Source organism: Myotis nattereri (genome assembly GCF_964212035.1).
Source record: "Myotis nattereri genome assembly, chromosome: 5".
Classification (NCBI taxonomy): Eukaryota; Metazoa; Chordata; class Mammalia; order Chiroptera; family Vespertilionidae; genus Myotis; species Myotis nattereri.
Window position 1 is genome coordinate 36327950 of NC_138080.1, and position 24373 is coordinate 36352322.

Consider the following 24373-nt stretch of genomic DNA (forward strand, 5'->3'; position numbering starts at 1 on the left):
ATGTTTCTCTCTCTCCCTTTCCCATCCTCTCGTTCTAAAAGAAAAATCAATAAAAATATTTTTTTCTTTTCAAAAAGGAATATGTGCTCTAGAAAGAAAAGAGGGCATGCAGACAGACCCTGGAGTGCTCTAACAAGTAGGGGATGAGCAGAGGAAGGGAAGCCTTCACAGAAGGCGGGAAAGGAATGGGTGGAGAGACAGGTGATCATCCAGGAGAGAACAGCTTATTAGAAGCCAAGAAGTAAACATGTGTTCAACAGAGGCAGCCACCAAGGATGACAAGGACAGAAAGGGACCCGCGACATAGCAACTACATGTTGCTCAGGGGTGCACTTCGTATGTTCAGCCCCTTCATGGATAAACAAGAGTGTGAAAGTTGCTGACGAATGGGTAAGTTTGCATGAGGAGCCCGGCAGCCTCGAATCAGGAAAGGACACCCCCTCCCCATCCCCATGTTTCTGATCATCTGCCGGGGTGGGACAATGTGATCCTAACCAAATCTCTCCTCTTGTGGGAGGAGCGCTGAGGGCCTGTAGTAGTATGACCATGAGGGTAAGGAAGGTGGGCCGTGGAACAAGACTTGATGGAGTCATGTGGCCCACGGGGATGATGGCTCTGAGTAGTTGAGGTGGCAGATGCTGGACACTTAGGCGCTCTTACTCCTCCCGCTACTGGGGCAAGAGCTAGAGCCTGGTTGCTCTCATTCCTGGACAGAAACCCCTGGCCAGTCTCAAACCCGAAGAGCCAAGGAGACCTGGCCAGGTACCAGTGGAGGCAGCCCCAGGACCAGACGTCTCAGCCACCAACCCCAGCCAATGCCCCCGTCTTTCCTCACTGTGGCTCCTGCGCACCGAGCTGGGGTTTATACTTGGGAAGGCAGGGGAGAGCAGGACTTGCCCCTCAGGCGACCAGTGGACACCAGGGCTTCCAGGACAGAGGACAAAACCAGCCAGGAGTGAGAGATTGGAGCCCTGAGAATCTCAGCATGTGGATCCTCGGGCACTGCACATGGAGACAGCCCTGCCAAGCTCCTTCCTGCACCCCAAAGCGAAGTCAGGGTGCTGGAAACAGAGTCACCGGCAGTGACCAGAAGTGAGGAGGAAGCCAGATCCTAGTGAAGAGAACAAATGCAGGGCACCTTTGCATAGAGACAAGGCCTTGACTGCCGGAGGAAGAAGAGAATGGGGCTTGGGTGGGGAATATGTTGGATGGGGGTGAGGGGTGTTTGCAGGGAAACCTGAGAAGGCTCACCTTCAGAAGGCAAATGGGCTATGAGGGAGATGTTAAAAGTGGGGAAGGGATCAGAGTCCCCAAACAGGTGTCAAGGAGAGACCCAGAGCCCAGCTGGAGATGAGGGGCCAGGAGGAAAGGAGCCTGGAAAAAAGCCCCCTGAAAGCCAGTCTCCATGACCTCACAAAGCCCTGCCCTCACTCCCAGGTTCTGGGAACTGAGTCAGTCCTGGTGGGCCCACTAGCAACTGGATGCAGGGGCAATGGCATTCTTAACAGCCCAGGGAGTGAAAAATGTCTTCCAACTTCAGGTGAAGAGAAAACATGCCTTTTAAAAGGAAGTTTGCTCAGACTGGTCTAGCAGTGAGGTGCGTGCGAGAAGTGGCCCCTCACGGTGCCTCCTCAGATGGACAACTTGGACACCACCCCTTTCCCGACACCACCTCTGAGGCCCCCAATGGGTGTGTCCACTCTAGAATGCCCAGCCAAAGGCTCCCCAGCCCTTGAAGCTGGGGGCTGTCTTCAGAGCCTAAGGGGACAGCCTCTGATGCCCAGAGCCTGCTGGAGGGAGGGGAGGGTGGGTATGTGGGCTCTGGGGCTGCCTTTGCCCCAGGAGGGCCAGGAGGTCCTGAGGGCTATCACAGGGGGTGCTACCTCTCCCTGAGGAGCCTCGGGGCCCTGGGAGTCCTCTGGGATTGTATGCCAAAGTGTGTAAGGAGTGTATGGTATACATGTGTGTGTGTGTGTGGGAGGGGTCTGTTTCTTTAAGGCAGGGAAAGGTCAGTTTCTTTGGTTTCTCAGAACTAATTTGGTGACAAGGAGTGATGAGGATCCTAGCCATAGGGCCTGGACCCATCAGCAAGCTCCTTCCAGAGCAGGGCTGTCCACAGAGGGGTGCAGGCACTGAGTCCCAGCCAAGTGTGTCAATGAGCTGTCCCATCAGACACCACCTTGGGCATCTGTGAGGCTGACTGGGTCAGAGCAGAGTGGTGGTGGGGGACAGGAAGCCCTGGGGGCTGAGGACAGGGTCCTGGGCCTCTCTCTGGCACCAACTCAGCCCTCAATCCTGCCCCCTCCATCGACAGTCCCCCCAGCCAGAGCCTTCTCCCATGCCAGGGGAGCAACACTCCGAGGTTCATGGGTCTCCACTCCATGCCACGCCTCTTCTTACCCCTTCCCTTCAAGGCACTTGTTTCTTCTCCATCTGTTGGTGATCTGTAAGAGCCTTTCTGGAAGGGCCAGACAAATGCTCAAGTAAAATGGGACCTCCCGTATAGATTGGGGAAAAAGGTACACCAAGCAAGACACATTCCTTCTTGCCTTGCCAAGCCTCTTCTCAGTCATTGACACTTTAGTATGAATTTACCTCTGGGGCAGCTAGTGGAAAGTAGGCTCAGAGAGAAGTCATGTTTTGTTTCAGGGAAGAGGAAGGAAGGACAGTGATTCAGGACGTGGAGCCTGCTGGAGGTTTACAGACTCAGATCTGCCATGGCTAGCATGAGAAAGCTCAGAGGCATGCTCAGCGCTAGAAAGAAGAGTGCATCCCCAGAAAGGAGGGGGGAGAGTGCTGCCCAGAAATGAAAGCATCATTCTGACCGGGCAGACACACATTCTTTGGTCACTCTTCAGGACAGTAGGGAGCCATGTGGGGACCCAAGGAGTGTTTTGCCCAGTGATCCTGATTCCCCCTTGTCACCCTCCATCCCTCATGCCATGCCTCTCAGAAACCAGAAGGTCGGGAGCACCTCCGGAGACTGCTGAACTGGGAAAAGTTTGACGAAGTGAGAGACTCCCGCAGAAGCATCCTGCTGGATACCCTCTACGAGAGCATCATCTTTGCCGTGGGCAAAGGCTTCCCGTGGGTGGAGGTGGTCGAGGTGGTCAAGTTCACCGATGAGCTGCTCAAGGAAACCAAAGGTATGGTGCCTCCAGGGCAGCAGTTGGGGAGGCTTGCAGGAGGAGGGGAGACACACAGAACCTCCTGCAGTCCACCGCCCCAGGAGCTCTCTAAAGAGCTGAGAGCCCCTTTCTTCCCCCCACCTCACCGCACCCCCCCCCCCCCCCAGCATTTACCCTTCCCACATGCACATCAGCGGAGTCCCTGTCCAGGCTTCTTGAAAGCAAAGCAAAGAGAATGTTCTCACTGAGACTTCACTAGTCTCCCTGGCTGAAAACCTTGCACCACTCCTAGCTGTTCACACAGCAGCCAGGTGTTTGCTTCCCAGTCAGACATTGGCACTTTAGCATGAATTTCATCATCAGACCAATACCTCTGGGGTAGCTAGGGTTGGCCCAGAGGGAAGTCAAATTTTGTTTTAGGGAAGAGAGAGGAAGGATCGTAATTCAGAATTTTGGTTTAGTTTTGTTTTTGCTTAACATCAATCAAATGTGTCACTCCTCTGCTTAAAATCCTTCATCGACTTCCCATTGTACTCTTAAAAGATGGCTCATTGTTCCCAAGATCAGGCTTGCTCTGCTGAGTGTCTTGAGGGAATCTTATACAAGTAAGAGTTTGCTGGCAGGGTGAGGGAGTAGCGGGCAGGTCAGATTATAGATGGAGCATCTATGGATGGATGACAGAGGGAACCCCTGCCCTGTGTTGAGCTTCATGAGGAGAGTATGAGCCTCTCTCTCTCTCTCTCTCTCTCTGTTCTTGGCACAAGGGAATGTGGTCACATCTGTAGACCTTTGGGTCTGTGAGATGCAGATTCATTCATTAAACAAATTTATGGAGCAGCCCCTTCTATGGTCACCATCCTAGTCATACTCAGCCAAGAATCATGAACAGATGCTAAAACCAGTGGGGAATGCTTAACAAGAAATGGGAGGCTTTCATATTTTCTAAGACCCTCCCCACAACATCTTTACTGATCCCAATGGGAAGGGAACACTCTGACAAGGGGGGAGCCTGGCAGACACCTCTTTAATCAAATGATGCAAATGGGTGTCATCAGTAAGAGGACACACTGAGAATCTGTGCCCCTTAATAGGATGCAGAGGAGCCCAGCATCCTTCTGTGATGGGTCTAGCAAAGACTCAGAACCTGATCTGATCATGAGAAAACACCAAGTTAGGGGCATTAAGCAGAGTCCCTCTCCTGTAAGTTTCAAAAACATTAAGGTCCTGAGAACCAAGGAAAGATGGGAAGTGTTCACACTCAAAGACACTGAGGAGACGTGGCCACTAAATGTGACATGTGGCCCCAGTTTGGGTCCTTTTGCTATAAAGGGTGTTATTGGGACAACTGGAGACACTTAAGTGAGGTCTGGGGATTAGATGGTAGTGGTATGTCAAGGGTGATGGGATTCTGTTGGTTATGAATGTCCTCATGTTAGGAAATGTGCATGAACAGACTCTGGGATGATCATTAGATGGTAGTGGTATGTCAAGGGTGATGGGATTCTGATGGTTATGAATGTCCTCATGTTAGGAAATGTGCATGAACAGACTCTGGGATGATGAGCATTATATGGGCCAATTTGGGAAAATTTTCTTTGCACTACTTTTTCCAGTTTTAGTGCAATACAATTGACATATTAACATTGTATTAGTTTAAGGTGTATAAAATAATGATTATATATATATTGCAAAATGCATAGTTATAATTTTTTTCTTAATAGTGGGAATTTTTAAGGTCTACTATCTTAGCAAACTTTCAAATATACAATACAGTATTGTTAACTATAGTCACCAAGCTGTATGTTACATTCCCAGAAGTTACCTATCTTATAACTAGAAGTTTATACCTTTTGACCAGCTATCCCCATTTTCCCCGACCCCCTCTGCCACCTCTGGCAACCACCAATCTGTTTTCTGTTTCCATGAGTTCAGTCTTTTATATTCCAAATGTAAGTGAAATTATACAGTATTTGTCTTTCTTTGTCCAACTTATTTCACTTAGCATTTTGCCCTGAAGGTTCATCATGTTGTCACAAATGATAGGATTTCCTTCTTTTTTATGGATGAATAATATTCCTCGGGGTGTGTGTGTGTGTGTGTGTGTGTGTGTAATAACATTTCCATTCATTTATTTTTTCCCCATTCATTTATTGATGGACACATAGGTGGTTTCCATGTCTTGGCGCTTATGAATAATGATGCAGTGAAAATGGGGGTGCAGATATCTCTTTAAATCAGTAATTTCACTTCCTTCAGACATATACCCCCTAGTAAGATTTCTGGATCATATAGTAGTTCTGGTTCTAATTTTTTGAGGAGCTTCTGTTTCCTATAGTGGCTGAACCAATTCACATTCCCACCAACAGTGCACAAGCGTTCCCTTTTCTTCACATGAGTCCCCTTTCTCTAGTACTTATCTCTAGGCTTTTTGATGACAGCCTTTCTAACAGGTGTGAGGTGATATCTCATTGTGGTTTTGATTTTCATTTCCCTGACGATTAGTGGTGTTGAGCATCTTTTCATGTACCTGTTGGCCATTTGAATATCTTCTTTGGGGCAATGTCATTTCAGGTATTTTGCCCATTTTTAAATTGGATTATTTGAGTTTTCGTTAATGGATTGTATTAGTTTCTTATCTATTTTGGGTATTAACCCCTTATCAGATATGTGGTTTGCAAATTTTTTTTCCATTCTGTAGGTTTTTTCATTTTGTTAATGTTTCCTTTGCTATGTAGGAGCTTTTAGTTTGACGGAGTCCCATTTGTTGATTTGTTGTTTTATTGCTTGTGTGTTAGTGTCACACCCAAAAAATCACTGTCAAGACCAATGTCAAGGAGCTTTTCCTCTATAAGTTATATGGCTTTGGGCTGTACTATTTTTTTAAATATACTTAATTTTTTTAGAGAAGTTTTAGGCTCACAGCAAAATAGAGCAGAAGGTACAGCGACTTCCCACAGAAACCTTGCTACACACTGCCTCCCCATTGTCAACATCCCCCTCAAAAGTGGTGCATTTTTTACAATCGATGCATAATAATTGCCCAAAGTCCATAGTTTACATTAGGGTTCACCATTGGTGGTGTACGTTCTATGGGTTTTGACAAATGTATAATGACATTTACCCAAAGTAGTTTCATTAGCCTAAACATCCTCTGTGCTTCCCTATTCATCAGTGTTCGCATCGCCCATCCCTCTGGGTTAACCAACTCCTGGCAACCACAGATCTTGTTATTGTCTCCATACTATTATTTTTGCCCATTTCAGGATGTCATATAGTTGATATCACACAATAGGCGGTAGCCTTTTCATTTTGGTTTCCTTCACTTAGTAATCTACATGTCAGTGTTCTTCATGTCTCCTCATGGCTTGATAGTTCATTTCTTTTTAGAGATGAATAATATTCCATTTTTTTGGATGAACCACAGTTTGTTTTTTCTGTTCACTTGCAAATGACATCTTGGTGGCTTCCAAGTTTGGGCAATTTTGAATAATACTCCAATAAATATCTGTGCAAGTTTTTTGGGGGACATAAGTTTTCAGCTCCTTGGGACAAACACCAAGGAGTGTTATTGCTGGGTCATATGGTAAGAGTATCTTTAGTTTTGTAAGAACTCACCTTCCAAAGGGGCTGCATCCCCACCAGCAATGAGCGAGAGTTCCTGTTGCTCCCCATCCTTGCCAGCACTTGATGTCAGTGTTCTGGATTTGGGTCATTCTAATAGGCTCAGAGTGGTATCCCATTGTTTTAATTTGCATTTCCCTGGTGACATATGACTTGAAGCATCTTTTTATATGCTGATTTGCCATCTGTATATCTTCTTTAGTGAAGGGTCTGTTAAGATCTTTGCCCATTTTCCAATCAGGTTGTTTCTTTGTTGTTGAATTTTAAGAGTACTTTGTATAAGGTAGTCCCCCTCCTTGTCCACAGTTGCGCTTTCTATGGATTCAGTTACCTGCATTCAACTGCAGTTTGAAAATATTAAATGGAAAGTTCCAGAAATAAACAATTTTTAAGTTTTAAATTGTGCACCATTCTGAGTAATGTGATGAAATCTCATGGCATCCCCTCTGTCCCTCTTCAGACATGAATAATCAATCCCTTTGTCCAGTGTCTCCATGCTGTATACTGTCCCCTATGTTGCTCACTTAGGGACCATCTCCGTTATCAGGTTGACTGTGGCGGTATTGCAGTACTTGTGTTCAAGGAACACTTACTGTACCTGATGCACCCAGAGCTTGCCCACCAGTCCTATCAGCACCTGTGTCCTTCCCTAATCTCACATTTCACCACCTCCTCGTCCACCACCCTTTCTAACCCAGCTCCGTCTCTTGAAAATGTTGTACTTCTGCACCCACTCACCAAACAATACAGAGATTTCTTTTCAGATACAAATAAAATCCCATCACTCCTCTGCTTCAAGCCATTCAGTGTTCCCATCACACATCTTCTGTGCACTTAGATCCACCTTTTATTTCTGGAGCCACCACGTGCCCTTCCACTCCTCTGCTCCCACCCAGTGGTCCCAGTCTGAAGACTTGAGCAAGACACAGCATTACACACAGACTGGTTTCAGAGCTCTTGGGAAATTTCATCCCACCCCTGCCACCCGCAGCCCCCGCACCCTGGGGCCTTCCTGGCATCCCTCTGGGCCCCACTCCCGGCTGCTCACAGCAGCGCATGGGTACCAGAGTTCACCTCCGTCGGTTGAGCTCTGCGGTGGCTCACGGCCAGAACAAACACTGACTAGTGAGAAGAAAAATGTCAGCCCCAAGCAGGTGGGAGCGCGGGCTCTTTCAAGTTTCCATCAGAGCCTTCCACAGGCCAAACCCTTCCAAAACAGCCAGTGATGATGCAAACACAGCTTCAAACTGAGGAGATTAGATCGCACTGGAGCTGTCGGCGTTTCTGGTATCACGTACCTTGCCAGCACAGCCTATCTGTGTCTCGTAGGCTTCTAACACCTTGGAGTTGGAAGATTTGGTGATCAGAAAACTTAACTCCCTCTCTGCAGGGAGCCCAAGCAGCCAACAGGGTTCTTCCAGCCTCTGCGGGAACCATCTGAGCCTGAAGCTCCCTCCTTCTGAGGCAATGCATTCCTGTGTACACTGCTTTTGTTGTTAGGAAGTCCTTCACATATCTAGCTGTGTCTTCCTTTTACACCTTTTAGTCAAATGCTCCAAGTGTGTCTTCTAGAAGCAGAGTGCATGCCCTGGAAATATTTAATCAGCCTTACATAGTGTGACCATCAGGTGTTCACGGTTGGACTAGAGATCCCCTGTGCCTTTTATCATCTTAATATTGTATCATTTCCACAGAGCCCCTTCACCCCAAACCCCACCACTGCCCCCTTTCTTGTTGCCCTTCTCTGGGAGGCTTGAATCCCTGGAGAGGGCATCGATACCTTCTTTATTTTTGTCCCCTCTAGCCATCCCCCCAGTGTTAAATAATGCATGTGGCACACAGTAGGTGTTGCATGAAGAAATGAATGAATGAACGAAATCTTGATGCCCATGGAGAAGATATGTTCTGCATGCAGAGAGGAGGTTAGGTTGCTTGGCTTGTCCCAGGATTACTTCGTTGAGGGTTGTGTGTGCAGATGATGATAGAAACAGCACAGTGGAGTCCACCAAGCTCTACAGTCAGAAGATCTGAGTTCAGATCCCACCTCCACACTTACTACTGTGTAATCTTGCAAACATTCCCGCCCTGAGCCTTCATTTCCTCTTCTCTAAAATGAAGGCTGTAATAACTCCATCTCTTAGGACAGTTCGCAAGATCAAATGAGACAGGACATGCAAAATGTATTTATTGCCCAGTGACAGGCACATAGTAAGTGCTCAGCTAATGTCAGCTCCCATGTGTCCACCATGCATGGAGGCGAGGCAGGATGAATAGCAGATGCCGGTGGTCCAGGACTGGAAGTTACAGCATGCTGCCCCTCAGGGGCTTGCTGTCTGTGCCATTTCTTGTCTTCTCCCCACCCTGCAGACCAGACTGAATGGTGGCCCAGACACCCTCCAAACACTCATGGGACCCATCCTCGGGCACACATGTAAGGAGGCATTCCTGCCCAAGGCATCTGCTCACTGTTCTTGTTAAGTGGCGGATAGGGCTGGTGAAGATAGCAGGTCAGGTCCCTCCCATCTCACATCCCTCCCTGCCCTCCTCCTGGGCACACGTCCCATCTGCATATCTAGCTACGTCTTCCCTAGGTCATGGGGTGCAGGTTACAGACAGCCTGGGGTCCCACTGGCCAACCGACTCACATTCAAGCTTCTGTTTCAGCTAAAGTCCACACTGGTCTGTCACTCCTCTTGGAAGGTAGCTTCTCCAGGTGTGTGTGTGTGTTTAATCTGGGGATAAGGATGGCTGAACTCTGCTTGCATACTAGATAACGAAGTTGGCAGACAGCGTTTAAGGAGAGTCATGTTTGCACAACAATGAATCAGAGCTCTGCCAGGACAGCCCACAGCTCAGCTTATCTTCCCTCCCAATCGAGCATTGGGATCAGGAGGGAAGGGGTGGCCCTTTATTCAAAAGCGTAAGCTGATTCCATGTCCTGGCAAATGGCTCACCAGGACATTATGGTCTCAACCCCAGGCCAGAAGAATGAGTCCTTCCCTCACACCTCCCCTGCCAGCCTCTGGAAGCCCTGGGTAGTTCCCATCATGAAGTCACCAGGCACAGCACAGAGGGACAGAGGCTGCCAGCTCCGTTCTGGTGGAAGGAAATCTCAGGAAAAGGGCAGATGTGTTGCATACCCTGCCAAGACCAGGAACGGAGAGAGATGTTGGGGCGTATGTCGACTCTGAAGTCACTCCTCCACCTAGGGGAGTTGCAGAGGATTAGGGTGTACTTCCTGTCTGTGGCTGGCACATTGCAGCCAGAACGGTAAGAGGAGAAACAGCCTCCCCCGCCCCAGCCGTCACTCAGCAGGGAGTTCAGGGCTGGAGGTGTGCAGGCTGGTGCAAACACTTACCAGGACCCCCAACCACTACTCATCTACCAGCCATCTCTTCAGCCACTTCGTAGCTTTTGCCTCTTGTCATCCTCTGTGTCTAGTGAGCACTGGCCTCTCTCTGATGCTCCTAGATGTCTGGGCTAGGAAACACCCCTTTCCTGCTCTCCCGGGGTTGACAGGAAGTGGGCTTGATGACCGGTCAGTGGACATACAAGGTGGCGAGGCGAGTGCTGAGTGAAGCATGTCACAGCACTGGTATCTGCAGTCCCACCCACAGCCACTCCTGATTCTCCAGGAAATGTCATCCAGGCAGCCACAGGGTGGAAGGCAGACACCCCGCCCACCCCCACTGCTGGGGGCTGGAAGGAGGGGATTACTCCCTAACCCCACCCCCGGCCCCACCCGGCATACTCACGGCCATGCCCAGGGTCTATCTGCCAACCCCCAAATACCCAGCCCACGTCGAGGAGCCTCCAGTGATTCAGGACCAGGCTGAACAGAGAACAGCAGCACCTTCCCAGCATGAACCCAATGCCCCTCACACTAAACCTGGATGGAGGGGCCTTTGGAGGCAAGTTCTTTGTTGATGGTTAGAGGAATCTTCCACAGAGGCCATTGATTGATAATTTGGGAGAGCATTTATTGGGGCAAATGGGCAACTATCATTTCAGAGATACCTCCCTGAGCATTTTAGCCTGCTCAGGCTGCCATAACAAATACCACAATGTATTGTCTCATAGTTCTGAAGACTGGATGTCCAAGATCAAGGTGTCAGCAGGGTTGGTTTCTCTTGAGGCCTCCCTCCTTGGTTTTTAGACAGCCATCCTCACACTCTGTACTTCACATGGTCTTCCTTCTGCGTGTGCCTGTGTCCTAATCTTCTCTTCTTATAAGCACACCAGTCAGATCAGATTAGGGCCTACCCACATGACCTCATTTAACCTTAATTCAAACCTCTTTAAAGACCTTATCTCTAGTATAGTCACATTCTGAGGGTCCTGGGGGTTAGGACTTCAACATATAAATGGAGGAGGGGACACCATAAGTCAGCCCATAGCATTGAGTGAGATCACAGCTTACCAGGGCAGACTGAACCAGTTAGTAGGCCAGAAATCAAGACTGTGCCATAGAAATCTTCCTGAACCTTCCCAGGCAGCTGTGCATCCTGCAGCAGGGGGCACTATAGAGCCTGGCATTTGTACACATAGCATCATCAGTAATCCTTACTTCGAACTTGAATCATAAGCATTTTTTAAATTTTATTAAGTTGATTGGGGTGACATTGGTCAACATGAACATATAGGTTTCATGTGTGGGTTTCCTTGTTACAAGATCTGTGTGTTGCACCATGTGTCCACCTTCTCCCTCCCATCCTCTTCCCTCTGGCAACCACCACTCCACTGTTTGTGTTCGTAAGTTTCAGTTTTACATCCCACATACAAGTGAAAGCATATGGTTCTTAGCTTTTTCTGTCTGACTTATTTCACTTAGCATAATGTTCTCAAAGTCCAACCATGTGTTGCAAATGGCGCTATTTCATCCTTTCTTATGGCTGAGTAGTGCTCCATTGTGTATATGGACCACTTCTTCTTTATCCAATCCTCTATCACAGGACACTTTCATTGTTTCCATGTCTTGGCCACTGTGGATTACATACACATTATTTTAAAGATAAAGGAACTTTATCTGAAGTTCCTTTAAAGCAGTGTCTCTCAACCTTCCTAATGCCGCGACCCTTTAATATAGTTCCTCATGTTGTGGTGACCCCCAACCATAAAATTATTTTCGTTGCTACTTCATAACTGTAATGTTGCTACTGTTATGAATTGTAATGTAAATACCTGATATGCAGGATGTATTTTCATTGCTAAAAATTGAACATAATTAAAGCATAGTGATTAATCCACAAAAAACATTATGTAATTATATATTCAATATGTGTTTTCTGATGGTCTTAGGCGATCCCTGTGAAAGGGTCGTTCGACCCCCAAAGGGGTCGCAACCCACAGGTTGAGAACCACTGCTTTAAAGGCTCAGAGACTTTAAATAACCTCCTTCAGGTTGCACTTCCAATAAGCGAGGTTGGGATTTGAACCCAGGACTGCCTGGTGGCAAAGCATGAGTCCCACCCATGACCTTCATCTTCACCAGAAGGATCTGTACACCGGGCACGTGAAGGCCTGAGAAGCATGTGGCCCAGGAGAGCACCCTGCAGTGAGGGGCATGAGGCTGCTGGGGAGCAGGAAGAGCTGAGAACCTGGTGGGACCAGGGAGAACACCTGGGGGCTGGGTTCCTAACTGGGTTACCTGGGGTTGCTCACAACATGGACCTGAGATCCTGACCCCCAGCAGGTGGCTCCAGTGTACAGGCCAAGCTGAGAAGGTGAACTGTGCCATTTGGCTAATGTGTTCTGGCCTGGAGGTGCCACCCGTGTGTGGGCAGATGGTACCAGTGCCCTTGAGACCAGACTTCCAGCCCTTTGGAGTGACACCTTTCCCTACCTCTACCTTCCCATGTCCTCCTGCGGTCAGTTGGACATGCTGGTTCCTGAAGATCCCAACATCAAAGGGGATGAGGTACAGCTATGATGTGCCCTGTCCCTGGCACGATGGGACGGCTTGGTCGTTTTCATCTCAGGAATGCTAACGACAAGGATGGTGATGAAGGCTTACCATCAGGCTCCCCTTGCCAAGCTTGAGACAGCTGCAGAGCTTTGCCAGGAGGCCCACACGCCCCCCGCTCCCCTATATGGCTTTGAGGAACTGTCAGATTCTTGGAAGTCACTATAGCTACTCAGAGTCAAAAGGGACCCAGGAGGTCACCTGATCCACACCTCACCACCACTGAATCCTCTCTCTAGCTAAATGCCTCCTCACTGCTCAAAGTAAGAGTCACTCCATGGACAACACTCTTGTTTTCTAGAAAGTCTTCCTGCCGCTGAACTGAAATCTGTCTCTCTGAGCCTTCTGCCTAATAGCTCCTATTCTGCCTCTGACAAGCCCCTCCTGCCCCACCCATCAGTTTAATCCTGCTCCACTCCCCCAGCCATTCTCCAGCCAGTGTCCAGAGCCCTGGGCCAGAGGATGGGGAAGAGTAAGGACTCGCTCAGCAGTGCGCTGAGCTCTCTGACCAGGAAGAATCGGTGGATTCCCGAACAATTCACAGCCCTGGGGAGTTGAAATGCTAGTAGCCTCTTCACAATATTGAAAATGACGACCCCGGTACTAACTGATGGCTTACTGTGTCCCAGGCATGGTGGGAAGCTCTGTACACACACGCCCTCCTCTGATGCTATGAGATGTGCATTGTTATCACCTCCATTTCACAGATGAGAACACTAATGCCCACAGAAGCAAATAACCTGTGCAAGTGATCAAGAAGCAACATGTGGGCCCATATCGGTCTGCATTCCCAGTCTGGACTCTAACCCAGCACCCCACACAAGCTCTGAGAATGGCCCCCAGCATCAATGTCAACTCCAATCCAGGGGCTGCCCCAGGCTCACATGACCTTGGACAGTGGCTGAGAACAGAGCATGTGGCTGGCAAGATGAAGTGCTATGGGATCCTTGGTCCCGTGATCACAGGACAGCAGGGAAGGTTTATCCAGCCAGTTTGCTCCTCCCATGGCCAATCCCAGGCAGTGCAGATGGACGTCAGACCAAACCAGACACCCACTCTCCTCTCCCTGCAGCTCACCAGGCAGCTGCACCATGGGCACACCTGGAAAGGGGTGTTCCACAAGGAACTGCTTGCTCTGCAATGGACGGAGGGGAGGCCAGCAGCCCAGACACCTTGGGACAGGCAGGAGCTGCAGGACATGGAGGGCGCTCGAGCTCTCACCCCAGGCTCCTCCTGCCTGGGTCCAGGCCAGAGGTTAGGAGGGCAGCCACAGAGCAAACTTCCCAGAGCAGAACCAGATGCATGTCTCCTCACCTAGCTCATTCCTCCCCTGGGCAGGCAGCGCCCCCACCCACCCTTCAGAGACATTTCTGACCGACCAAGAAGCCTCAGGGCCAGTGGGCAGAGATGAAAATCAAAACCAGTCCCTTCCCCACAGTGCGAGTGGTGACAGGCCCTAGACCACCAACGCCTGGGCTGGAGCTCAGGTCCTGATTTTGTCACAATGAGCCTTAGGGAAGGCCCTGCCTCTCCCTGGGCCTCAGTTTCCCATCTGTAGGATGAAAGGACTAACTAGCTCAATAGTTGCCAAAATATGTTCCTTGGTCCCAAGAGACTATTCAACTCAAAATAAATTTGAGAAACAGGCATATGTTCAACCTTTTCTGGCCTATGAACACATTTTTCTGAGCCTATTAGCATATTACAGGCTCTGTTTAATTTCTCTTGATCCAACATATTCTAGTATCTACCTCCAAGAGTCTGGAAAGAGAGCACAGAGCCACCAGGAGCTAGATGGCTGCAAGGGGCGGGCGTCCCTGGGTCAGGCCCTGGTTTGAATTTTCGCTCTGCCACTCGCCATTTGCAAATTCCCTCACTTTTTTGAGCCTCGGTTTCTTTCTTAGATAAACTCAGGATGATGGCTACACCTGTCTCACAGAGCCGGGAGGGGTGGAGCTTGTGGTGACCCAGGGCCTGAGGGACACAGAGGGCACTCCCTACACGAGAGTCATCTGCTACTTCAAAAGCACACCTGTCCTCTGAGCTGTCACTGTCATTGGCACCTTGGGGTGAATGAGTTTGTCAGGGCTTTGCCAAGAGCAGAAAAAAAATGGGCGAGGGGCAGCATTCAGGCCACAGGAGGGGATGGCGGGGTGGGCCCTGTGCTCTGGTCTGCTTCCCACCATCTAAGGTCAGCCCTGGTAGGCGCTCAGGTATTCAGAAAGGTAAGCCAGCCAGGCTGTGACCTGACTTGGTTCCTCCCCTGGGAGCCAAGGCGGGGGCACCAAACTGGTTTGTCAGGGGGCACCCGTGGCACCTGGATCCTCCCCCTCACACCCACCCAGAAGGAGCAGCCCCTGTTAGTCTTCCAGCCCCAGACCTGAATGTGAGGGGCAGTGGGAGGGTGCCCAGGATCCCTGGTCCATGCCCAGTGCCTTTTTGCCCCGATTCTGGAGTGTCTGGTGTTGTCACCCACCCCCGCTCTTCCCTGCTCACTGCCCTTGTCCCCGAGCAGGTGCTGGCCTCCAGGGGCTTGGGGACCATCTTCAGGAAGTTCCCAGCAGCCAATGCAAATGAAGGCCACTCCCTGTTATTGAAGAACCACTTGCAGGTACAGATCTGTCTACCTGGCAGCCAGAGGCTTCTCCGGAGACTTAATCCTCTTAGTCATCAAGACTTCTCAGCCTGCGGCAAGTGGAGAGTGGTCTGGGGGCCAGGAAAGTGTGTCTCATGGGCCAGCTGAAAACCGGGCCTGCCCGAGTGTCTTGGGGCTGAGCATTAGAATTATGTCCAAGGGCTCCTTCCCTGTTGACCCAGGACAAGGTCCCCACTTGTGTTTCATGACCTCCAGGCTGAGGCCACAGCCCACGCCCAGTGTGGGGCCTCCTCCAGGATGCTGGGCAGCTGGGAGCTCAGGCACACACTGAGGGCGCTCAGCACTGCTGGGCCTGGAGACCTTGGACCAGACCTGAGCCGAGTGCATGGCTGCTGGCCAAATAGAGAATGCTAGGGGCTGGCCTTGATGGCGAGGCAGTCATGGGGGTGGGGGGTGCCGGTGACCCAGCCCCATGAGCTACCGGCTGAGCTGGGGGAGGAATAGGACGCCTTCCAGCAGTTCAACCTCCACAAAGCCCAGAGGTGTGATGATTCACCTGACAAAATCGATACAGTCATTTCCACGCCGGCCTGGACTCCAGCTTTGATGATCAGAAACGGGTGACCTCACCCTGCCCCCACTCCCTGGGATGCCTTCACTGGTCTTCCCTTTGGCCTCCAGGTGCCACCACCATCTCTCGGAAATACCCGTCTGACCTCTCACGTCTCATCTTAACACCTCTGAGTGGCTCTGCAGCTCTCAGCTATGGTTCATAACTTTTCTGTGGTTCTTAGTTTGATGATTCTCTCTATGCCAGTGGTTCTCAACCTTGGCTGCACATTAGAATCACCTGGGAATCTTTTAAAATCCTGATTTCTGGGCCTCATCCTCTGGAAATTCTGTTTCTTTGTTATGGGGTGGGGCCACAACATTAGTAACAAAGAAACAGAATTTCCGGAGGATAAGGCCCAGAAATCAGGATTTTAAAAGATTCCCAGGTGATTCTAATGTGCAGCCAAGGTTGAGAACCACTGCCCTATGCACACTCTCCCCAGAAACATATGCGCATGTAAAATCCGGGACAGTACAATTCCTGGGGGTCCCACGGGTCCTGAAGCCCATCCTTGGAAATCCTCGGGTTCCATGAGCTCGGGCTTTGGGATGAAGTGTAGCTCTTCCATGTGCCTTACACATGCTTGCCTTTTGCAAACTGAAGACCTCAAGTCTCCTGGCCCCCAGCCCCGATGCCCGGGCTCCAGCATTGCCTCCCAGGAGCCCTGAGCCATGGGGACACATGCACACAGCCACACAGTACTCCGTGTGCCTCTAGCCTTTTTCCCGTCTGTCCCTCCACTAGGAATGCCATCTCTGCCAAACTCATCCTGTTTCTGGGCTCCAGCGTCCTCTCTGCAGGAAACCTTCCCTGGCACCAGCCCCCAGCATCCGGGGTCAGAGCGCCTCCCCCGCCTGGTCTTCCTCCTCTCTGCACTTGAGTGGGAGCCCGGTTTTGCCCTGGGCACTGACTTGCATGTTGCCTTTAGAGGAGCCCTCAGCACTTGTTCTGTAATTGTATAATGTAAATGAGCACCATAAGAATAAGAGAGTCCATATTGTCCCTTTTAACCACCTCTCTCCCAAAGAAAAAGAGGAATAGAACAAAATGCCCACCATATCTGAGCAGCACGAAGCTCCCATGTGTGCAGAAAGGGACCCAGCAGCCATACCACTAGTGAGGGGACCAGGGTCCTGAGGGCAGACGCCACGTGCAAGGTCACTTGTCAGACTAGGGCCTTTGGGACCTTTGGCACCATCCTCCTGCAGTTGGTCATTTGATGACTCAGTGGTCCTTGTGTGCCAATGTCTGAGTTCTTTAGCTCAATCTGGGTCACTGATCAAAGTTAGGAGGCAATTCCCAAGCCAGTCCCCAGCTTGGAATCAGCATTTTTGTGCTGATGTATATGTGTTTTGTGCATGTGTGCATGCGTGCTTGCGTGTGTGTGTGTGTGTGTGTGTGTGTGTGTGTGCGTGCCGGGGAGCTCTGTGTTTTTAGAAAGCTCCAGCTGATTCTGGAACATAGGGCTCCTGCTGGCCCTGGGCCCCTCCCCACCAAAGGTTCAGGGGTGAAGAGGTCCCCGGGATCAGCAACCTGGCTGGCTTATTTCCCAGAACAAGACCAAAGAATGCAGAGATGGCTGTCATTGAGGCTTCATCTCTGAGGCACAATGAGAAGCTGTGAGAACAAATGAGAAGATGGGAGAGAGTGCACCTCACACTGACACGCAGGCCAAGGCAGCAGCTTAACCTGTTACTGTTGTTTTCCTCAAGAGCAATTTTTAAAAAATATTCTTGTGTGTGGTTTTCCACCAGCTTTATTGACATATTATGAACAAACTAGAGGCCCTATGCACGAAATTCATGCAAGGGGCTTGGCCCTCACCCCCAGTGGCCTCTGCCTCGGCCCTCGCAGCCCCAGCTTCATCCAGAAGGTCCTCCAGAAGGATGTTCAAAAGGATGCCCAGTCTAATTAGCATACTATGCTTTTATTAGATAGGATAATTTCCAGTTGCCATTAATTCACAAATATGTAAGGTGTACAAGGTGACATTTGATATACACTATGAAATGATAACCACCCTCAGGCTAATTAACATATCCACTACCTCACATAGTTACCACTTTCATTGGTAGTGAGAACATTTAAGATATACTCTCAGCAAACTTCAAGCACTCAGAACAGCATTGCTAGCTATAGGCACTACGCTACACAGCCGATCTCCAGGACTTGCTCATCCTGCGTAACTGGAACTTGGCCTCCCTGACAAACAAACATCTCTCCATTTCTCCCACCCCCAGCCCTTGGCAGCCAGCATTCTACTCTCTGCTGATATGATTTCCATTTTCTGAGTTTCCACATCTAAGTGAGTCAAACAGTTATTTGTCTTTCTGTGTCTTATTTCAATTAGCATAATGTCTTCCAGGTCCATCCATGTTATTGCAAATGACAGGATTTCCTTCTTTTTTATGGCTGAATAACATTCCATTGTGTGTGTGTATCACATAGTCTTTACCCGTTCACCCGTCGACATTCAGTTAGGTTGTTTCCATACCTTGGTGAGTGGGACTAATGCTGCAGTGATCATGGGAATGCAGATATCCTTTCAAGAGCCTGACAGAGTGACCTTTGGATACAAACTCAGACATGGGATTGCTGGGTCATACTGAGGGGATCTTTCAGACATTTTTTTCTAATTGCCCACCCCCATCAAATTGTAATGCCATAATCTATACATCTGATTACACACTGGATGTGTACAGCATCTGCTTTAATCACAAAGAAAGCTTACTCTTTGTATTCAATTCAGGGCTAAGGATGACTAAATAAAATTTAAGGATGACTAAGTTAAATTAAAAATGAAAAGCTATCAATATCTAACCTAACTATATTGTAACTATACTTTCTGAGTAACTTTTAATGTAATTTATTTACCTACCTAAATTGTAATTGTCAAGTTAAATGTGAAAAGGAGCAATTTACATAAATACATAATAATAACAGCAATGCAACAAACCTTATATCAGTTGAAACTGTCACTTTTCTAGCAAAACAATTGATAAAGTTAATTTCTTTTTTTATTTTTTCTTTATTTTATTTTTTTTCTAATCACCATTTAGTCTCCCTATTCCCTCTTTCACCTCCAGATGAAGTTGATTTCTTAAACATTCTTTTCACTAAACTTAACTTCTAACTTTTGCTTGATATGGCAAAAGAACTAGTTTCTAGGGAGTGTGGGGTTGGGTGGTTCAGGAGGCCTCTGTGGGAAACTGGCACTCCTGAGGAGTGAGTCCTGCACAGGGCAGGGCACCCTAGGCTGAGGCTGGTGTGCCAGGAGGAGGTAGGGGGCAACCAAGTCAAAAGGAAGAGATGGATGAACCCCCGTAGGACTTGGACTTTCACATTGTGAAGGATGCCAATGGCCCCACCCACAGAGCTGATGTTTCCGTGGTACAAACAGTATTTGCCTAATAACTCTGTGACACAAATCTCCAATATAACATCTATCTCTCCAATCATCTCACACTCCTCTCTTATCAGACTCCCTTTTTTACACCCTCATCTCCATCCCAAAGGGTTTGAAGTGGGACCAATATAAGGCACAGCTGAAGGAAGGCTTTGAATTAAAAGTAAAAATATAGCAAAGGAGAAGGATAATCACATAAGAAAACAATGGGATAAATGTTATTACATAAAATTGGCTTTGAGCTTCCAAGAATCCAAGGTAAGAAGGGAAATGTAGTACATCTGGTAGCTTCTGAAAGCTAATAAATAGTAATATAAAATAGCTGGCAGGCTCTGACCCCATGGGCTCTGGGGTCAGAGTGCCTGGGTTCGGAGCCTATGTTGGTCAAGCCATCAATGCAACCGTCCCCTGCTTCACTCCATGCCCATACCCTCTGCCCATAGGCTGCTCCATCACCGAGGCCATTACCATCCTGAGGAATAAGCTTGGAGATTACCAGGGGCAGTTCAACACCACCCACTTGCTGGCCCTCTGCGACTACTTCTACAACACCTTCATCCGCCACTACAGACTCTACCAATATGTCCTGGGCCGGGACCAAGAAGTCAACCTGACCGTCAACCACGTGGAGGTGTGTGTGCCGCCCCAGCCCCTCCCACTGGCTGAGGGCAAGGACAGGGACCTGTGGAAGCTTGAGCTGAAGTTGGCTGAGCTCACTATGGCCGAGGTGCAGAAGCGCACCAACGTGCTGCTCCTGAAGGAGGCGCTGCACCTGGAGCAGGAGCACATGCTGCAGAAGAAGTTCTCAGAGATGACTGTGCAGCAGAAACAGTTTCTGGAGAGAGAGGTAAGGCTGTGCCTGCAAGGAGGGATGCTGCTCACCTGCCATGAGCAAGCATTCATTCCTACCAAGAGAACATCCAGGCACCAACAAGACTTCGACTGTCTGCACACATGGGAGGGGGCAGAAAGGGACAGCAAGTCACTGACCATCTGCCACACGCTTTGCATGCATGTTTCATGAAACATGCCTATAAGGTACAATTCAGGTTCCCATTTTAGTGATGAGCCAACTGAGGCTCCGAGAAGTTCATCAACTTGCTCAAGGTCACCAAGCTAGCATGTGGTGGAATTTAGATTTAGACTGAGGCCTGGAGACTCCAAAGTCCAAGTTCTTTCCACTGCATCAGGAATCAGTGACATATTCTACCCAGAAAGACTCCCAAGCTCTGAACCACCACAGATTCTCTCAGGGCCCTTTGTCTGCCTGCCACGAGGCCTGGGTGGAGATGACAAAGGAAGGGCCATGGGTCACACAGCTCAGAGTGGGTGATGCAATGAGGTGGGTAAAGAAGTGGGGGGTGTGGATCTAAGAAACTGAGCTGCCCTTCAGGAGCCAGAGTCTCCAGTGACCAGCTCTTTAATAAATGGCGACTAGGTTGGCCTCAGGGCAGTCAACTTCTTGAGGCCCTGGCAGAGTCTAAACTCACTTTTAGCTATACATAGGCACTGATATCATCACTGTTGGATCATCTTTGAACACACAGACATGTGATATGTGCATATGTGTGTACATGTACACATGTATGAGGGGTAATAACCAGATGTGGCATTGAAGTCACAGGGTCTTTAGTTTCTGCCTTGGCCAGTGTAGCTCAGTGGTAGAGCATCAGCCCACATACTAAAGGATCACAGGTTTGATTCCTGGTCAGGGCATGTACCTGGGTTGCACGTTCGGTGGGGGTGTAGGTCGGGTATGTACCGGAAGCAACCGATCTGATTGCCTTTTTCATATCAATGTTTCTTTCTTTCTCTCTCTCTCTCTCTCTCTCTCTCTCTCTCTCTCTCTCTCTCCCTCCCTCCCTCCATCCTCCTCTATGGAAAAATATCCATGGGAGAGGATTAACAAAAATGAAGGGGAGGGAGGGATTTCTGAATTGTCAGGCAAAGAGTAAATGGCCCTGGAAAGTTTCCAAATAAAACATTGAAAAAATCTCTAAAGAACAATAAATACAACAGAAGGAATGATACTCTTCTAAAGTTAAGTCTCCCAGGTAAATAGCTCATCAGGCTGTTACATAATCTTAGTGCATTAATCCATCCAATGAGGACCAACAGAACCCAAGTGGGAGCTTTGATCCATGCCCTTCCAGGAATCTTGCTCTAGACTATGTGGGCAAAGACATGGGTAGAAGGGCATACCTCCTGTCCAACTCCTACCCACACCACTCCCCTCCCCCAACACACACACACACACACACACACACACACACACACACACACACAGCTGTTTCTCCCTGCTCCTCCCAGCTTCCCTGTGGGTCTCAATCACTTTGCTGCTGGTCTCTGCCAGGTGGATTGTGGCTAGGGTCCCCTTTGCTGTGTGCCCCTAGTGGTGTGCCTGAGCTGGGGACACTCAACACCATAGAATAAACATGGTGCATCTTCTTAGAGCACAATCTTTCCTAAGGATTTTAGGGAAGAACATTATTTTTATATAAAAACTAGAGGTCTGGTGCACAAAATTTGTGCATGGGGGAGGTCCCTCAGTCAGGCCTGCACCTTCTCACAATCCAGGACCCCTCAGGCTATGTCCAACTGCCGGGATCCCTATGGGATCAGGCCTAAATTGGCAGTCGGACATCCCTCTTGCAATCTGGAACTGCTGGCTCCTAACCATTCATCTGCCTGCCTCATCACCCCTAACCATTCTGCCTGCCTGCCTGACCACCCCTAACCACTCACCTGCCTGCCTGATCACCCCTACCTGCCTCTGCCTGCCTGCCTAATCATCCCTAACCACTCGCCTGCCTGCCTGATCACCCCTAACTGCCTTTGCCTTGGCCCCCACCGCCATGGCTTCATCCAGAAGGATGTCCGGAATGACATCCAGAAGGTCATTTGGCTCTTTGGTCTAATCAACATATTATAACTTTATTATTATAGACAATCAAGGAAATATTCTGGGACAAATGTAAGATTTTCCATGAGATTTTGAGCTAAAATATGAGATCACAAAGAAATGTTTGCTAGGCAACTGGATACTCCAAGTATGTCCCCAACACCCCCAGTGCAGGCATGAACTGCTATTTGGCTGCTTGAGCAGGGAACTGGAAAAAATAGTTACATAGTTCATGTCTCCAGGATTTCATGATGTTGCAATCCTGATTTAAATGACAGAGAAGGTCTCTTGTTTAAGGTGGCAGATGGTGGGTGGCTGGTTGGGGGACTTCTCCACTCTCTAAGAAATTTCCCATCCTCTTCAAAGAAGCTACTAAAACTTTGATATGTGGGAATGAGATGAGGGCAGGAGAAAAAGGAAGGGGAATGATATCCAAATGGAGCTTGTGTTGACCAGAAAGCAGGGGATATGGCACTAGCCTGTGGTTCCAGAACAATGTTAGTAATAAATGACACACTCAAATAGGGTGATCACCATAATAGGCCAGAATGGAGAAGAAAAGGAGCAATTGCTGGAGGTCTAGCTGTAGGCAGAGGATCATAGATATGGCCAACCCTGAGCTGGTTGGGAGGAAGGTGAGAGACCTTATTCTCCTCCCACACTCAGATCTCCTGCCAGAACCTCCCATTGGTGGAACTCCACCAGAAGCCAAAAGCTAAGGTAGCCGGTTGATGCTGCCCTCATACGTTGGCCTCCCAGGGCAGAGTAGGGTGAAGGGTGGAGGGAAATGGAAGGTGCTAGCACTCAGTAAGAGGAGACAATTGGATTCTGTTGAGGAACCTTATCTACAGAGGCCTTCCCCTGAGGCCTGTTCACCAGCCATGTTCCGTTTCTTCCAGGAGTTAGAAAATATCATCAACGAGGCCATTCACATCCAGCTCAATTGCCTGAAAGAGCTGCTTCAGTATGAGATACAGACAACTTTTGATATTTTGGACCTGAAACTTCAGAAGAAGACTTTAAATCTCAATGCTCCTATCCCTTTCCCACTCTCCATCAGTGGCCAGCTAGGCCAAGATGAATCTCTTAAGATCAACAAAGCACGCAAAGCAAAGAAAGCAAAAGGCAAGAAGGCATCTAAAGACTGATTGTGGAACAATCATTGACGATTATGGAAGTATTAGGTATTATGCTCAGCACCCAATAGGTCAGTGATTTCTAGTGATTAAAAGAAATGTAACAATACCTATCATCTTATCTCTATCTTCTTTCTGGAAACCATCTTCTACCACCTGAAAATCTAACCCAAATAAGAAGGCTGTTCTCTGCCAAGCACAGAGCTTTGTGCCTGGTGGGCAAGCAAACATCCCCTCCTTACTAAGCCTGAGTCTAGACCAGCCGTGGGCAAACTACAGCCCGCGGGCCGGATCCAGCCCGTTTGAAATGAATAAAACTAAAAAAAAAAAAAAAGACCGTACCCTTTTATGTAATGATGCTTACTTTGAATTTATATTAGTTCACACAAACACTCCATCCATGCTTTTGTTCCGGCCCTCCGGTCCAGTTTAAGAACCCATTGTGGCCCTCGAGTCAAAAAGTTTGCCCAGCCCTGGTCTAGACACTGAAGACAGAACCACCACCAGTGGGTTGAAGCAGGTAAGAGTAGGGATGACACCAGACACCAAGAAGGACTTCTAGGAGACACACTGGTTCTGTTGCTCACATGGAAGAACAGGTCCTAGGATTCTGTGGCCTTTCTGAGACAGGTACACAGAGTGGACCACCCTACGTGCAGCCTGCTCTACATGTGCTGGTCTCCCTGCTGGAGGAGCCTGGTGCCTCCAGAGAACTCTTCCTTCTGAGAGAATCCACTCTGTTTAGACTGAGTCAGGAGAGCAAGCTCTGTCTTAGAGATCAGAGATCAGGTTTCAAACCCAGCTCTGCTGCTGGTCTGCTGTGTGACCTTGCCAGTGTCCTTTCTGTCTCAGGGCCCCAGCTCTCTCTTCTATCAAGTGAGAGAGTTCCTGGCTGGTGTTGAATGTCCATCTTCCTTAGAAGATAGATGAAGCAAGGTTTGCTATTTCCATTTGTCAAGGGGGTTCAAGGTTCAAGGAGTGGAGTATTTACTCAAAGTCACTCAGCTAG

At 48.9% G+C, this 24373-nt stretch overlaps 1 protein-coding gene across 1 annotated transcript; it reads left to right on the plus strand.

Moving 5' to 3' along the window:
* Nucleotides 1–1492: 1492 nt before the first annotated feature.
* Nucleotides 1493–23376, plus strand: LOC308520218 (uncharacterized protein C8orf74 homolog; the record flags this gene model as incomplete). Its single annotated transcript, XM_081092745.1, has 4 exons — nt 1493–1540; nt 2954–3146; nt 19770–20173; nt 23128–23376. The coding sequence occupies 4 exons, from the start codon at nt 1493–1495 to the stop codon at nt 23374–23376; spliced, it is 894 nt and encodes a 297-aa protein (XP_080948871.1).
* Between the last annotated feature and the right edge of the window lie 997 nt (nt 23377–24373).